Source organism: Neltuma alba, unplaced genomic scaffold (genome assembly GCF_004799145.2).
Source record: "Neltuma alba isolate B1F8T4 unplaced genomic scaffold, ASM479914v2 tig00010174_pilon, whole genome shotgun sequence".
NCBI lineage: Eukaryota > Viridiplantae > Streptophyta > Magnoliopsida > Fabales > Fabaceae > Neltuma > Neltuma alba.
The window spans coordinates 920,474-939,705 of record NW_021635117.1 but is presented as its reverse complement, the minus strand read 5'-3'; the positions used below and the strand labels follow the sequence as shown (position 1 = coordinate 939,705).

At 31.9% G+C, this 19,232-nt stretch overlaps 1 protein-coding gene across 1 annotated transcript in view; it reads right to left on the bottom strand.

Annotated features, from left to right (window-relative positions):
- Positions 1-6,156: 6,156 nt before the first annotated feature.
- LOC114754646 (pentatricopeptide repeat-containing protein At5g55840) overlaps positions 6,157-19,232 on the bottom strand; it is a 43,642-nt gene continuing 30,566 nt past the window's right edge. The window contains exons 8-10 of the mRNA XM_028943439.1: positions 11,611-11,734; positions 7,506-11,037; positions 6,157-6,531 (exon numbers count right to left, since the gene is read on the bottom strand). Coding sequence (XP_028799272.1) covers positions 7,760-11,037; positions 11,611-11,734 — 3,402 coding nt within the window. The 3' untranslated portion in view covers positions 6,157-6,531; positions 7,506-7,759. The remainder of the gene's footprint in view (positions 6,532-7,505; positions 11,038-11,610; positions 11,735-19,232) is intronic.

The following is a 19,232-nucleotide window of genomic DNA, read 5'->3' as shown; positions in this document are numbered from 1 at the left end:
GTTAAAACCCATAAGAATGTTATCATGGGGTCCTATTTATAATTTTTTTATTTTGTCGGTCTTTTTTTGTCACTTTTTCATTTTTATCTGCCGTGGCAACAAAAAATTAACAACTTGAAAACTTCACAAATGTTGCATCAAGTTTTTAACTGTAACATAATCAAGGGAAAATCTCAAAAAAGATATTTAAAATGTATTAAAAAAAAATTACAGAGCTGAATTTGCATAATATCATATTAGGATGGGTGGACCAATTTGAAATATTAAAATATTATAAGAGACGCTATTGCCCTTAAAATATGAAAGTGAATTATAACAATTTTTCAGGCATTACTTAAAGCAAATAAGATATTAACAAAATGAGTAGAATATTTTGATTACCCTTCTAATTTGCATCAATTACATAAATCTTCATTTTATTTTAAAAACATACAGTTTAGTCTAATCAATTAATACTGTTAGGAATATTTTAAAAGATTCTAAAAAAATTATTTTTCACTAAAATTTATATTAAAATAAATTTTATTTATTATTTTACCCCTCATTCTAATAAATCACTAAATTATATTTTATAGTTACACAAATTTTATTTAGTTAACGTAAACATAAAAGACTTGACTTGATTAAAAATTTGACCAATCATCTCAATAAATATATATATGCACACACTTGACTAAATACGTTTATAAATTCTTGTGAAAAAAATATGTTTAAAGTTTTTGAGTTATAATTTTAAAGAATTTATAAAATATTTTGAACTCTAAACAAAAACTATGTATTCAAAATATGTTTTTATAATTTAAAAAATTAATAAAATAAATAATTTTTAATGAATGTGATAAAAATTTAAACTTATAAAATTTTATGATTTAAATCAAAATTAATAAATTTTATAAAATATTATAAATTTAAAAATATAGAGTATAATTATTTTTTAATTTTATAAAAAATATTTATACAAAATATAAATGTCTAAATAATTGTTATGTTAAAAATGGGTATTTTGGTTAAAAAAAACATTAAAGTCAAACTTAGTGGTCAATTAATGATTTAGGTGGATAGAAATAAAATCTTAAATATAGAAGAGAGGTTTGTATAACATACATTTTAATTTTAAGGAAGATTTATATACGTTTTCAAAATAGAGGGAATATTTCTGTAATTGAGATAAAATAGGACGTGGCCGGTGTATTTTATTCTAACAAAAATTATTCCTCAATAACAACTTGTATTGATAGTTCACACTAGAATAAAATTAAGGTCCTAAAACTTGAAAATGGATTATAATAAACTATTAATAAAAGTTAATTTTTAGCTCACAATTGGGTAAATTAAATTCTTAAAATATGAAAGTGATTGACAATAATTTTTCAGGTATTAACAAAAATTGATTTCTTCATAACAATTTTTTATTAACAGTTCACATTTACGTAAAATTAAAATTCTAAAACTTGAAAGTAGATAATAATAAGCTATTAACAAACTTAATTTCTCAATAACAACTTTTATTAACAGTTCACACCTGCTAAAATTAAAGTCTTAAAAATTGAAAGTAATCGACAACAATTTTTCGGGTATTACTTAAAACGAATAAGTTATTAACAAAATTTGACTTCTCCATAACAACTTTTATTAGGTAAAATTTAAAGTTTTAAAACTTGAAAATGGATGACAACAGTTCTTCAAGTATTGCTTAAAACAATTAAGCTATTAATAAAAATTAATCTCTCAATAACAACTCTATTTGCACTGTATAATTTTTTTTCATATAACTCAGGAATAGTGGCATCTTTTAACATTTTAATATTTCAAATTGGTCCACCCATCTTGATATGGTATTATGCAAATTCAGCATCCTGATTTGTTTCTTATACATTTTAAAAATCTTTTTATGGGGAAGCCTTAGATTAGAATCTACAAGCTGTTGGTTGAGGTAATAAGCGACCTCATTTCTGTAAGGAGAAAAACACATATTCAAATCCTAAAAAACACGCTTGTTAGAGGGAAAAAAAGGAGCAAAAATCCTTTGCATTCTAAAACTCAAAAAAGGAAACCTTGATAAAAAAAAAATATTTGTATTACCGGATTTGATTGCCACCATTTATTAAGATACGTTGTTTTCTTTTGTTGCTTTCAATTTTTTAGTTGTACAACACTGATTTTGTGCTGTGTGATCTATACTCATTCCATGTTTAGTAGGAACATTAACGGTTGCGTTAATTTTTACGATTTTCATCCAATTGTTTCTTTTGAAAAAAAAATCATGATTTTAATGGTATAAATAGGTAAAGAAACAAATTTCAAATTATACAAATATTCCCCTTAATTTTGATAATTTACATAATATTCTCTTATATTTTCAAAACTTATACAATCCTCCACAGAAACAAAGATCAAATTAAACAATTTTTGTTAATTTCAACAACTTACATGAACCTCTCCTAGCAATTGAAATGAGACTTTGTTAATGGTCAATATCAATATTTTAATGATTAACATTAATTTTAACAGTAGGGATTGCTACAATTTGAAACTTTTGGAATAAGTTCGTACTTAAAAAAACTTTCAAGTCACTAGTGCTTTTGATGAAAGAAAACTTTATGAGCAAATTTGTACCTTAATGTAATTTTTTTTTCGGTTTCATCATACAGATATAGAAGTATTTTGAACAAAAGTTCACATAATTTTGGTAAACATCATAAAGTACATACAACTGATTCATAAAAATTAATTACCACAATTTGCCTGCCTTTGGGAAATGATGCTATGCCGTCAACCCCCCGCCCCCCAAAAAAACCTTTTACCTTATAAAAAGATGAACGCTTTACAACTTAGAAGGAAATTATAAAACAAATTAAGCATTAATATATTGCATTCTCCAAAATGGTACCAAAGATTCATTATATTTTCTGTTTTTTTTTTTTGACCCTTCAAGATTCATGATATCTTTCAGTCATCAATTAGAAAATTGCACATGCTTTGTGAACATGCAGTTCTGGGGAACGCGTGAATATAAAGTCATATATAAACCCTTATAGGTTAATGTATTTTATTATCTATCAACCAAAAAGAACTAGAGAGAGATTTGGAAAGGCAAATTGAAATTGCTTCAGAATGGCAACAAGATTTTCTCAAGCGTTTATGGGGATTCTTACATGCTTTCATCTAGTTGTTTCAACCTCAGGTAATTATTCTAGCTTAATCTCAATTTTCAAGTTATGAATGGTTTCTCGTGTTGTCGATCAAATGTGCATATGAATAATAGGTATAAGGGGGGAAAAAATATGCGGGTCCCTGTAATTTTATGATATTTTTAAGGGAAAATTTCACTGTAGGACAGTAGAAGACAATTAATCTCAAAGAGCCCCCAAAACTTTCTGAAATCTCACTGCAGGACCAAGGGGCCAATCTGATATTAATTCTACAAATGAAATGACGCCACTACCCTTAGCATCAGGTGAACCAGTCCACATGTGAACGGACTGATTCCACGTGTGAATATATGTATTTCTTCTGCAAATTGGCTAGTTCCCCTTGCAAATGCGATCTCCTGCACTTGTTCCCTCACGGACACATGCTTCAGGTGAACCAGTCCACATGTGAACGGACTGATTCCACGTGTGAATATATGTATTTATGTTGCAAATTGGCTAGCTCTCCTTGTAAATGCGCTCTCCTGCACTTATTCCCTCACGGACACATGCATCCGGTGAACCAGTCCACATGTGAACGGACTGATTCCACGTGTGAATATATGTATTTCTTCTGCAAATTGGCTAGTTCCCCTTGCAAATGTGCTCTCCCGCACTTGTTCCCTCATGGACGTATGCATCAGGTAAACCAGTCCACATGTGAACGTACTGATTCCACGTGTGAATATATGTATTTATTTTGCAAATTGGCTAGTTCCCCTTGCAAATGCGCTCTCCCGCACTTGTTCCCTCAAGGAAGTAAGTTTCTACTAGGGGCAGTGGCGTCATTTCGTTTGTGGAATTAATATCAGATTGGCCCCTTGGTCCTGCAGTGAGGTTTCAGAAAGTTTTGGGGGCTCTTTGAGATTAATTGTCTTCTGCAGTCCTACAGTGAAATTTTCCCTATTTTTAATTATATGTAGTTTTTTTTATTAAATCCCCATACTGTTTTTAATTATAGGTATTCGTAATTTGTTAATTTATAAGAAAAATAATGTTGGTAGCTGATGATACAACTGACTTTCACTTAACATACACTTGAGCTAATTGTGCCACGTGAATATAAATAGAATAAGAATTAACCAGACATTGTATTTTTTGACATTTTAAGGCGACATTGAGTCCACAAAAATTCTGAATACCTGCAACTCTTTCACAAATACTTTTGGATCAAAAATGAACCTGAACCCCTCTATATTTTATATCTCCATAAATAAGTGCGGTCTATTGTGTCGAACAATGCAGGGCAATTACCAAGTGATATTGTTCCTGATGAGTATTTGGAATGTAACGGATGGGATTGCTCTGAGCCTTTAAAATGTGATCAAACTAGCTCTACCAAGGGCTATCTAACTCAATTTCAATGTTGCTGCAGAAAGAATGCTGTGGGGCATTGAATTATATGACCTTCATTTAAACATTATATGATGAATAATATTAATAACGAGGATGTTGGTATGTTCATGTGTCTTTGTTCATCACCATTTGGAGAAGCTAAATAAATTTCAAGCGGGGAAAATTATGACAGACGTCGTTACAACCTATTAAATGAAGGGGGGAAATGAATTTTAATGGAAAGTTCATGTAAAAATGAGAGTAACATCCAGATAATGAATTAAGAGACCCTTCAATATTAAGCTCTCTTGCAAAGCAATTAATATGGCCTCGTCTGTCTCATGAAATTCACAACATTTCGTAAATTCATAACAAAAAGTAGAGGTATGAAATATTGAAGTTACTTTTGTTGATAGTTTCAAGTTAGCTGCCCAGGCAAATATGAGCTGCTAGCGTAGCAGTACCGGTTGAACCATCATGCAAACTCACTAATGGCTCAGTTTGGGTTCAACCAGGTTGGACCAAAGTCAAGGTTCTCGTGTACTGCATGCTTATTTAAATTAAGCTAGGAATAGCAACAAATTGTTGATTGAAATTATAAACAGTCTCATTCCATAAAGAGGAAAACCTTAATACTCCTGATTCGATAGAGATTAGTTTCAAATCTAAAGTGATTTGAAAATATTCTAACTTGTACCAAAGTCCAATTCATCTCAGTTGGCAGCTTGTGGGGGCCTTATCCGCAATCATGAAGGCACTTGGGTTGTGAGATTTTCTTATTAACTTGGCATCTATTCTCCCCATGAAGCCAAGGAATGGGAAATGTTAAAGGGTCTCAACCCTGCAATCCAAATGGGTTTCAACAATCCTATAGCGGAATCTGATAACCAGAATTTAATACACTCACTCACAGATTGGAATTCTCACTCTACAACTTGCTCGACAACTTTGCTAGAGGTGAAGAGGTTGCTTTCTCTGCTAACAGAAGCTCATCTCCAGTATGCTCTAAGAAAGTGTAATGTTATTGCAGATGCTCTAGCCAAGATGGGTTTCACTAGCACGGTCATCTATAACACGAATCCTCCTAACTTGAGAACTCTGGTGCAGAAAGATTTATTGAGATTGCAATCCCCTACTACTTAAATTTTCTCTTTTAGGCTTTTTGCCTTATTGTATACCCAAAAAAAAAAAAAAATTAAGCTAGGGATAAGTCTGCACAAGGTAGCCAGAAATTAGATCAGGAACCAAAACAATTTTTTGTAAACCAAACGATATTTTGACTTGATGGAAATGTACTTGAAACATAAAACAAAACGTATAAAAATAAAAAATTTGACCCTATCAAAGCTCAATATATTTTCAAACCATAATATATTATTTCATTGAAGACTTCTTATATTATAGTATTATTATGTTGACCATTAAACTTATTATGAATCTGTTTCTCATATATAGCAAAATTGAAGAACTCTTATGGTTCTGAATTGTATTTATTCGAATAAAGCAATAGGGTATAAATAGGTTACCGCAGCCTCATCTAAATGAGGGTAGAAGGCCAAAATCTTAGGGATAGGACTAATTAGGGTTAGGGTTTTGAGGCCCATGGCCCAATCTTTACTAACAAATCTACAACACAACAAACACAGTATGAATAAATGTAACCAAAGGATCAAGTATGATCATCATGAAGAAAGTAACCTTAATGCATGCAAGTTTACAGAACTTCTAACGGCCTCTCCCTTTCCAAAATAAGATCGGCTTAGAACATTACTCCAACATGTCTTTGCCATAGCTTCTCTAATGGAACTGCTCTCATGATTAGACTCTTCGATTCCTCTTTGTCTTGAGCTTAACTGCTTAAGTTGCTGGAGTGTAGAGCAATCACAAGCATCAATCTCCTTTCCAACTAAATCTTTAACAGTCACAAAACACTAGCCCTTTTCCATCACTGTCAACCAAATTTAAACCGTGTATAATTACTGAGATTCTGCATGGACTCCTGAAACTGATCAGGCAATAAAAAGCCAGGACAGATTAAATTCCTTCTCAAGAATTTGAAGTATCCCGAATAAAGAAAATCAAAGTACATGCAATACATCATGTTTACAAATTTGCATGAGATAGGGGTTGTTTTCAAATAAAAAATGGACATCTATCATTTCACAACAAAAATACAGGCACGAGAGAACTACATACAAACATTATGCACCTCCTCTCTACCAAAAGGTGGATGAGCAAAAGAATTGAAGTCAGAAATTTGCTCACGATCTAACTTAGCCAACCAATCAGCTTCTCCATTTTCCTCTCTATACAGAAAATTAACATGCAAATTCCTATACAAAGGTCTTCTAGAACAGTCAATAATATCTTGAAAGGGATGATGACCATGGTTGCCTCTTGTGATTGTTGATATTGTACTTGCACAATCACAAAAAACCTCCACAGATCAATAGCCTTTCAACCAGCATAACTCTAAAAGCCCATAGCAATTGCGTGAGATACAAGTTCCAACCAAGGTTATCCAAGGGTAACTGGTAGAAATGAAAACTTTCGGTATTAATATTCAATAATCCTCTATAGAAAAGGGAAACTAAAAGCAACAATGAACTGTAAACACACTGAAACAAGTTATGACCCACTTTTCCCCTCCTTCAATAAACCTTGCCACACAAAACAGTAGGCCCGCCCATCAGTAACTTTTAAGCCTAAAAGGCTAAAAAAGGACCAATAACACCAAATTATCCATGTGGTGCCAAAACATTACCTAGGGTACTGAATGGAAGAGCAAAAGAACACACAGACCATTATATACTACAGCAGTGAAGCATATTTTGGAAGTTTATAACTAGAAAACTTACATACGCAGCTAGAGCCAAAAGTGTGGACAGTTGCTATGACGTCAAAAGCCTCATTTTGACAATAGGATATTACTAACTTCAACATCAGCACTAACATAAATTAATGAACCATGGCAGTTACCTGTATTCGGCATCTCCAAACAAGAATCTGCCAGCTAAAGACTACTAGTCTGTCCTCCAGATGCCTACAGATAGATACATGAGGAACTCTTACATGCTGTAAATCAGCAGGTTAACCTGAGACTAATTAATACAGCACGCCAGTAGTACCATCATGAAATTATCATCTCATCCTCCTCTGCCAATTTGCATTATTGACGAAGGAAAGGCTGCATATGATGAGTCAAGCAAATTGTTAACTTTATGCTTAGTTGCTCATCGTTTTCTCCCTCTATTATGCCTCAAGAAATTCAACTTTTTCCAGGCAATCATCAAAAACTCATTCAATCGATTCGTGCCTCCAGACCAATCCAAAGGTACCAATCCTCTATCCTGTAAATCCTTTAAAAGCTTTTCCTTTTCAACGTTAAAATTTCCATCACAGGCAGAACAAATAAGAACCGTGTAAATTGATAAATTGGGCCACAGATGCCTTTGCTTCATTTCTTCATAAAGTTTGAAAGCAGCCATAACATCACCATTGGCACAAAAGCCAGAAATAAGAACATTGTACGCAGCTACATCAAGCTTCATACTACAGCACTCCATTATACTTCTCAGGTAAGAAACCTTCTCAAGGTTACCTTCTTTGCAACAAATGTGCATCAGAGTAGTGAAAGTAGCAACAGTGGGAATCATCTGACTTCGAAGCATGAAATCAAGAACTAGAATGGCATCTTCAATATTCCCAGAGGATGCAAGCCCCCTAACAATTGCACTCTCAGCAACATCATAAGAGCAGACACCAAGTGTTTTCATCTCATCCTTTAGCCTCATTGCTCCCTGTACATTTCCCACTCTACACATGCCATTTATTAAAGTGACATACTGTCTACATGTAGGAATACATCCAATTTCCAACAAGGAATGCAGAATACGATGGGCTCCCCTAAAAGCGGAAACTCTAACTAGTCCATTGAAAAGGGCATTGTATGTATCAACACTACACGTAACTCCTAGCCGTTCCATTAGATCTACCACATCAAATGCCAATTTTATCTCATCCTTTCCACATAACTTGGTAATAAGCATGTTAAAAGTATAAGTATGAGCTACTAAACCATCAATTGTCATGCTTTTCAAAAATTTTACAGCAACTTCCAATGCATCAGACAAACAAAGAATAAGAGAATGCCATGTTAACCTATCAGGTAGAAAACCTTGTCTGATCATGTCTTTATATACCCTAAAACAATTTGTCATGGCATGCGTCTTGGCATATCCATGCAGAAGAATGTTGTAAGTAGCCAAACTGAAAGATAAATTTCTGCTCCTCATGTCTGAAAGGATATTATTTGCCTCAACCATTTGTCCCATCTTTGAATAATGATCCAGAACCACATTGAATGCAATAGTGTCGAGCTTAACACCATTGTTCAGCATCTCTTCAAAAGTAAACAAAGCAACTCTAGAATGACCTGCCTTAAATAAACCACTAACTAACGCAGTGTATACAGCAGGATTTGGTGTTAGTAATCCTTTTTCCATTGCTTTCTCTGACAAAATGAGTGCAGCAGCTAATTTACCATTCCTGCATAGCCCAGCAATAAGACTAGTATATGTGTAACTGTCAGGAAGCAAATTATTCATCACCATCTCATTTAAGAGACCAATTGCATCCAACAAATTTCCTGATCTACACATCTCAGAAAGTAATGTATTGTAAGAAACAGTATCAATTGCAGAAGGTTGGCAGTGAAGTCTATGCAAGAGGCTTTTTGCCTCATTAATATGTCCACCGATGCAAAGTCCTTTCAATAGACTCCCAAATGTAAAATGGCTTGGAAAATGGCCAATAGTAATCATTTCATCTAACAAAGAAAAGGCTTTTAACGCATCACCCAAAACCGCATAACCATTTATGATACAATCAAGAGTAATGCAGTTGGGATCAAGACCCATCCTACTCATGTGATGCATGAAATACTCAGCCTCTCGAACTTTTCCACTTCTACAAAGACTGGCAACCAACACATTGCATGTAAAGTGATCTGCAACATGACCTTTGCGATTCATCACTGCATATGCATTTAAAGCCTCTCTTGTGTTCCCCGTTTTGCAATAGTTGTATATTAATGTTGAGTACAGAATGCAGTTTGGCACAATTCCTGCCTTATACATTTTACACATTATCTCCTTTGCATTATTTATCTTCCCCACCTTTAAAAACCCATTTATAAGCACTGAAAATGTGACAACATCAGGGTCTATAGAATCTTTCAACATATTATTTAGCACCAGCACAGCTTCATTTAGTAAACCATTTTTACACATACCATCAATAATTGCTGTATAACTTATACACTTAGGTCTCAATCCATTCAACCTCATTTTCTCCAGAATACTGGAAACTAGGCCAAATTCAGCATGCCTGGATAACCCTTTCAGAAGTGCCCCATAAGTCATTTCATTAGGTCGTAGGCCTTGTGATTCCATCAAATCCAAAAGTCTCAATGCTTCACCAATATTACCCTCCCTACAATGCCCATCAATTAAAATATTGTAAGTGATGGAGTTTGGTGATAAATTAAGTAATGACATCTCATCAAAAACACAAGTAGCAACTTGAATCTTCCCCTCCTTAACAAAGCCGTTAATCAGTGTATTATAAGTAATCGCATTAGGATATACATCATTCATTCTCATCCTTTTCAGTAATAGATAACCTTTTGCACTCCTTCCATCCCTACACAAACTATCAATGAAAACATTATATGTACAAACATCTGCTATGATGCCCCTTGAGGCCATGTGGTCAATCAGTTCAGACGCTGCTTTATACCTTCCTTTCTTGCAATACCAATTCAGCAGAGTATTATATGTAAATACAGTTGGAAAATAACCACTGTCTTCCATTTTCTTTAACAGATAACCAGCACTTTTAAACTTCCCTTCTTCACATAAAACATTTAACAATATGTTCAGTGTAGCAACATCGGGATGAAACCTACTGGCCAGCATTTCTTTGAAAAAAGACCAAAACAATTCAACTTTCTGGTCTTTTACCAATGACCCTAGCACCATGTTGCAAGTGGACATAGATGGCTTTAACCCACGTAGTCCCATCAATTTGAAAGTATATACAGCATCTCCAACCATCCCTTCCCGTAAACAAACCCTAATTAGGAGGTCAAAAACAGCTGGGCTTGAATTGCAAAAGGGGTATGTTTCCATCAGGCCATAAAATACAGAGTTAAAACCAATGGGCATGTGTAAAAGATGTTTTAAAGCAGACTTAGCAAAGCTGTACATTCGAGCTCTAACTAGTATGTGTGTTGTAGTGCACACTATATTGGTAACATGATTGAGCTCCAAACCAGGTTGCCTGATGACCCATTTAAGAAATTTCAGAGCTAACCTTCCATGAACAGGTCTGAGGGCAGTCAATCTGTATTTCATAAAATTCAGTGACTCCCAACGGTCGATAGTCAAAATTGTATATATACTCTTCTCCATATCTGAAACTGTTGAATCCAAAAGGTACAAGTTTGACTCTGAATCGAATGCAAAAAGTAAAACAATGAGGTTCAGAAAGCTTGATTTACAGGAATCATAATCGCAGGTGTGATTAATGAAAGAGATAAAGGGGCAAAGGAGCCTACCTTGATTCAAAAAGAATAATTACTTGCAGATACTTGTCCTCTCCACTGACAACAGATGAAGCTGCCATCAGTCTCAGTATTAGGATCACTGGTCATCTAGTAATCTGCTTTGAAGTCATTGATAGAAATTCTACAGAATCATCATCACATGATAATTAATTTATCAACTGATGCCACAGACAATTCAGATTCCATAATCTGGCTTCCTAAAAATATAAATACAAAGAGGCTATAAAGATTTTTCTCCCCTAAAAAATTATGCTACGCTGGACACTGTTTGTCTTCCTTATTGTTGAAAATTAAATCTTCAGTCTAATGAACACAAAAAGTCTAACATAGCTGTGAATTTGATGTCTGAACCTGATCAATCAACCTTCTCAAGACTCCTACTTTTATCTATGACATTCATCGTGTGTTTCAAACTCTTACTATTTTTCCAAGACTTGAAGTGGATCAAGGGGTTACCTGATTTACGATAGGAAGCTCTGCCAATGAATTTAAAGAGCTTTGTTTGCTGAGCAATCTCAACCACAGCAGAGCTATTTCTTCTCAGGAGAAGTTTAAGAGCCATGTTATCACACCCCCAAACCTGGAGGTAAACGAACACAATTTACAATGGAGTTCATATGTCTGTCAGCCTACAGAACCAAAGGTAATTAAACCATGACAAAGAAAACTCCCATATAAAATATAGGAGGCTTCCACCAGATATTGACCAAGCCTGCCCTGAGATACAGGCCTTTCCCGTTTAATACAGTGACCCACTATCCATACAGATTTTTACGAGCCATGCTCCCTACATGCACCACACACTTAAAATCATTAGAGCCATGCCATGGCAACATGACAAAGGGATAAAGAATTATCATCAACCTTAGTTGTAGCAAACGTTATTCCTTATTTGCATCAATTTCATTCTAGCTCACTATATCATCTACACAAAAAAGTACATTGCCTGCCCAAAAACCCTCATTCAATAAGAGAATGGAAATATGGTAACTCATTCAAGATCCAAGTCGGATTAATGTGTTTGACCTCTTGGATTCTTATTCATCACAATGCCTAAAACTACTTTCAATCTTACTCTATTTATAGTAAATTAAATATAATGATAGAGCATTTACATGATACTGAACAATATAACTTGTTACTAACGACACAGTAAAATCAAGTAACAAATTCTGGACTTGATTTTATCTTCACACTATAGTAGACGCGAAACTCATGAGTCATGAGGTGAAGATCAATGAAGAATAAGATATGATAGATACTCCATCTCACTGTCTAGGGGAGAAAGTTTTGGTAAGAGTATTAATTAACACTGATTGTGAGAGACCAAAACCTCAATAACTTTCTGCTTCAGAATTTAAAATTTTAAAAACCACAAGTAACCAACTTTAGTGACATTTAAATAACTTAATCATCAATATTAATAAATGTTGAGCTTTTGGGCTGAATTCCAAATTACTGAATCAAGGGTGGAAATATATGTAGCCCAACACTAATAAATTATCAAATAAAGACTAAAACCCCACCAACTAAGGTGCGACTTGAGCTCAAAAGTATAGGAAATAATAAAACATACTAAATTCATTAGGCGAATAATTTGGGATGATTATCAAGATTCACATTAAGTAAGGAACATAGAGCCAATTAAATTCAAACTCCACTACAAGAAACATTGAGTAAGCCACGGAATTACCAACTGGATTCAAAATTACCAATGGAATTTCTGACAACTATTCCATTGCTAATTTTTCTGTCACACATATTTTAGCGACAGAATTTTTAATTCCAATGCTAATTTACCCACGCATTTCTGTCAGAAATTATATCAGTAATTAGTGACGGATTTTGGACAGAAATTTTCCCTCACAAATTTCCAACGGAATTCCGTCGAAAGTTAGCCACGAATTACCACAGAATATTCCATGGCTAATTAGCCACGAAATTCCGTCGGAAATTGTTGATGGACATCTGATGGAATATTGCATTATCTAAACTTGTGCAAGCAGGAGGTGGCCTAGGGTGGAATAAATTGCCCTGATAAGGCAGTGAAGAAGATAAAAACGAAGGGAAAAAATAGATAGTTTGGTAGAATATGATAAAAGATTATATATTTTATGTAAACTTCTGCTCCCTATATAGTATCATAATTAATCAAGCTTTGGAAAAAAAAATTGAAAAGGAGGACGAAAGGAAAAAATTCGGGTTAAATCAAAAGGCGCAAGATTGCATGTCTGTATTCAAATTTCAAAATGCTGTCGCATTTAATAGAACTCAATACAAGTTGATGTATTATATAGGTTCAAAACTTGAAGATGGGGCCTCATTTGAAATTTCAAAACGTGGTAAAACAAAATAAGAAAGTTGACCCTTCAAAAGGAATAAAGAAACAATGTAACACAGCAATGTCTTTGCCTTTAATGCGAACAAGAGAATCCTGAGACTTTAGTTCGCTTTTCGTCAAATTCAGACAGAACTACCTGCAGTCTCCATCAATCAGTAGAGCAGAAGTATTATATAGTTCTAACTATAAAGAAGCATGTGAAATCCCGATCTAAACATCTACATGCCGCGGAAATATTGTATAGTTCTAATTGACAGGTATACCTTTAGGAGGCTCTGGATACCATGTGACTATTACGCGGGAAAATGATGAGATACGTTCTCATCAATGAAATCAATATATATACAGACACATACACTCAAAAAAAATATATATATAGACACACACTTATATACACACATACAAGAGTGTTTGGGAACTATGTACATCACAACTCTAACACTATATTTGGTACGGGTTTTTCAGAGAAGAGAGGACAGAAGCTGCTCCCCTTCTTTTGTTTGGCTAGTATAATTTTTTAGGAAGGGAGGAGAGTTGCTCCCCTTTCCTTGTTTGATTAAGATATTTTTTAAATAGAGAAAGAATTCTTCTCCCCTCCTCTTTTTTTCTAGCCTTCCCTTTAAAAGTAGGGTTTTTTTGGAAAGGAAATGAGAGATAAAATTTTAAATTTCAAGATTAACCTAACTAAAATACTTTAATTCCTCGTATATCTTTTTGATTTGTTAACCTCTAATCAGTCGTAAACATTTTTATATAAGACAGTTCTTTTAAACATCTAACAAAAGATTGTTGAGATAATTGTCTCCAAAATTAGTGAGCATTGTTAAACTTTTTTTTTTCTAATTTCAAAAAACCGTCGGTATTTTCTTTTATCTTCAAAAATTTTACTTTAATTGAAATTTATCACTCATAACTTTTTATTTTGATATCCTATATGTAACTGTCTTATAAATTAAAATTGGTGAATTACATTATATATACAATTATATCTGATAAAATAAAAAAGTAAAAAAATTCTTTTAAATTTTATGAAGTTAAAATAGTAAATTTTTTATTAGAACAAAATAAGTAAGGTATTATTAAAATTCCTCCTCCCCTTTTCTCAAATCAATCCAATCCAAAATATTATTAAAATCCCCCCTTCCTTTCCCCTCTCTCCCCTCCTCTCCCCTCCCAGCGTAACTGAATACATTGAGATGGTTATATGCTTGTCACTAATTGCAATTGCAAATTCATTCCAGAAAGTCAAAAACCAGGCACTCTTTCCCAAGCATTGAAAAAATTAAGGTCCACGAATTCCACTCCCTCAGTAGAGCAGAGAAACATGAAACTTACCTATTGACGACCCACGAGGGAGGACCCACGAGCTAGATGAGAACAGAGGAGGAGGGGAGATTAGATATGAGAAACTAGAACTTCATCGTCGAATTCGAGGGGAAGAGCTGGAGAGTAAAGTGGACGGCGCTGAGCTTCTGTAATTTGGGAGTGGGACTGTCGAGTGTCGATGGACATATCTGAAGGGGGGGAGGAGTGGACGCCGGCAATGCTCTGGCTAGTGAGGTGAGCTCAAAGCTGGAGTGGAGGCGGAGTGGACTCTCGTTGGCCGGCTGCTGCTAGGTTAGGCGCCGCAAGCGGATGAGGAAAGAGTTCTGAACAGAGACACGGAGCGTGAGCCCCTCGTTTTTATTAAGATCGGGATCGAAAAAATACGTTTACAATAAGTAATTATTATCCATACGAATTGTCAAATCCTATTTAAGAGGTATTTGGATAAATCATGATTTGAAAAATAATTTTGTGAAATAATAATTCTGAAAAGTAAAAGAGTTTGGATAGTTGTTATCGGAAACACTTTTATATATGCAAATTACTAAAAAAGACATAAATTAATATGATAATTATATAAGAGATAGATTTTATAATATATTTTAATTTGAAGGAATAAAATTATTAATAAAATAATTTTTACTAACATAATTAATAATATATAAGATAATATAATTAACAAATAATTAATATGTGTATATATTTATAAATTACTCCCTCCGTTCCTTATTATAAGAGACATTTGATGCTTATGGCATGTTCCTATATATAAGAGACACTTAAAAGTTGTCTCTACTTTTTTGTGTTGATTTCCTATTTTACTCATATTTATTATCTCCAACTCACACTCTCTCTCCTTCCCACTTCTCTTTCTTTTAATAATTTAACTATTCTCTCTCATGCTCTCTCTCCTTATTAATGAGAGCATTTTTGGAAAAAAAATTATACTTTTTACACATTAATTGTTCTTAACTAATTTTAACTATTTTTTATCAACGTACTTCGGTTATTTGTCTTTTATAATAAGGAACGGAGGGAGTATAAGATTAAATATGTTTATAGAAAAATAATTATTTTTTCCTAACAGAAAAATATTAATTTTCTTTAAATCTTTTCTGGTAGAAAAACTGAAAAAAGAATAAATAACAATGTACTACCTCTTTTTTGGTCCAAAAAACAACAACATACTACTTCTGAACAGTAAAGGACCGAAGACAATATACTACCTCTAAACAGTAAAGAACTAAAGGGGTATATATGTCTAGTCAAAATACTTCTTCCTAAAACCAACTGACACTCTCCTATTTTTTTTTAGAAGCAGATGCAAAATGCTTCTCACAAAACCATAGTTTTAGCGTCAAAATCATGGTTATTGATTTCTGATGGGTGTTTGGATACATTTTTTCCAAACCATAGTTTGGGATGATACCCAAACACCCTTTTGCTAAAAAGTCACCTATATTAGGTATCTTTTCAATATATATTTTCAAACACAATCCCAATTGTTACCCCTTAGTCTTTATGTTTCGTATCGTGTTTAATATACATTAACGTCCTCACTGTTTAACTTAGATAGCTCCATTTTATTTTAAAAGTTTATATAGATTTTTCTTAAAATCAAAATATATATTATACAAACTTCTCTTGTAATTTTGAGATTCACTTTCTATCAACCCCATCAATAAATAATGAGATTGACCCACTATTTTGACGAAAATGCCTTATCTTAACACAAATATTACTTAATAATTATCATTTAATCATATATCTTTATTTGAAATTAAAAAAACAATTTTAATACATATTTTAGTATTTTTATTATATTATTAAATCGATTACTATATTATAAATTTAATTAATTTTATATACACAAATTTTTATTTAATAATAGATATAAATTTTTAATCTCATAATTATATATATTAGCTGAAAATGTTTTATAATTGTATATGTGTATTTTCAATTAAATTATAAAGTTGTGACTAAATTTAGTGAAAATATGAAATAGATTATTAATAAATATTAATATTAAAAGATAAACCAGAGATTTAATATAATGAGTGGTAAAGTAATAAACAAAATTTATTGGGAAAATTGCAAATAAAGACCCCTCAATATATAAAATAGCAATCAGGGACCCTGAATTTGAAAAATTGCTCATAAGGACCCGATCTCAATTTGCAATTATGAAATCATGGCCAAATTACCAAAATACCCCTCTTTAATTTTTCTTTTTCAAAAAAGAACACCACTGCCTCGCCGGAATCCGGCCGCCGGAGCTCCGCCACCTCGGCCGCCGGAGCTCCGATGCCGGCGGCCGTATTCCGGTGGCCTTCCTTTATTTTTTTTTTGAAACTATTTTTTTTTTAAATTGGGGGAAGTGAGGTTGGGGGGATTTGATCCCCCAACCTCATGCTTCCTAAAATTAAGAATGACCATTGAGCCAACAAATTTTTGCTAACATTATAATATAAAAAAAAATATAAGTTAACTCATTTACTCTTGTTCCAGGTGATAACAAGAATACATTTGAAAATAACAAGTTCTGATTATAAAATAACAAGTCTGGGATTAAAATTTAACAACACGTTTTTTTTATAACAACACACTCTGTTGTAGGTGATAACAACAATACATTTGAAAATAACAAGTTCTGATTATAAAATAACAAGTTTGGGATTAAAATTTAACAACACGTTTTTTTTTATAACAACACACTCTGTTGCAAGTGATAACAACAATACATTTGAAAATAACAAGTTCTGATTATAAAATAACAAGTCTGGGATTAAAATTTAACAACACGTGTTTTTTTATAACAACACACTCTGTTGCAGGTGATAACAATAATACATTTGGAAATAACAAGTTCTGATTATAAAATAAGAAATCTAAAATTAAAATTTAACAACACATTTTTTTATAACAATTAATTATTTTATACTTTTGAAAAATAAATTATTTATAACTTATAAAAAGTATTTTAAATCTATTTAATTTGCTAAAAAAATAATTTTTATCTCTAATTTATAATCAAAATTTGAAGTGTAATTTATTATAGATTAAAAATACTTTTTTATTGTTCAAATTTATAAATAAAATTTAGGGAAAATGACAACACACTTTTTTAATTTTTTTTAAAAAATTTTTAATCTATATATCTATACAACTCATTATAAATCAAACTACTTCTTATAAATTATAAATAGTATAATTTATTGTAGATTAAAAATACTTTTTGATTGCTTAAATTTATAAATGAAATTTATCTCTAATTTATAATTAAAAATACTATTTTTTTCTTTAAATATAAAAACTATTTTTAATATTTAAAGAATGAAATAATAAATTATACTATAATATTTAAATACTTAATAATAAATTTTAATATTTAAAGAATGAAATAATATAAAAATATTATAATGAGTTGTATAGATATATAGATTAAAAATTTTTTAAAAAAAATTAAAAAAGTGTGTTGTCATTTTCTCTAAATTTTATTTATAAATTTGAACAATAAAAAAGTATTTTTAATCTATAATAAATTACACTTCAAGTTTTGATTATAAATTGGAGATAACAATTATTTTTTTAGCAAATTAAATAGATTTAAAATACTTTTTATAAGTTATAAATAATTTATTTTTCAAAAGTATAAAATAATTAATTGTTATAAAAAAATGTGTTGTTAAATTTTAATTTTAGATTTCTTATTTTATAATCAGAACTTGTTATTTTCAAATGTATTGTTGTTATCACTTGGAATAAAATGTGTTGTTATATAAAAAAAGGGTGCTCTTAAATTTTAATTCCAGACTTGTTATTTTATAATCAGAACCTGTTATTTGCAAATGTATTGTTGTTATCACCTGAAAAAGAGTGCGTTGTTATAAAAAAAACATGTTGTTAAATTTTAATCCCAAACTTGTTATTTTATAATCAGAACTTGTTATTTGCAAATGTATTGTTGTTATCACATGCAACAGAGTGTGTTGTTATAAAAAAAAAACGTGTTGTTAAATTTTAATCCCAGACTTGTTATTTTATAATCAGAACTTGTTATTTCCAAATGTATTGTTGTTATCACCTGAAACAGAGTGTGTTGTTATAAAAAAAACGTGTTGTTAAATTTTAATCCCAGACTTGTTATTTTATAATCAGAACTTGTTATTTTCAAATGTATTGTTGTTATCACCTGCAACAGAGTGTGTTGTTATAAAAAAAAACGTGTTGTTAAATTTTAATCCCAGACTTGTTATTTTATAATCAGAACTTGTTATTTTCAAATGTATTGTTGTTATCACCTGCAACAGAGTGTGTTGTTATAAAAAAAACGTATTGTTAAATTTTAATCCCAGACTTGTTATTTTATAATCAGAACTTGTTATTTTCAAATGTATTCTTGTTATCA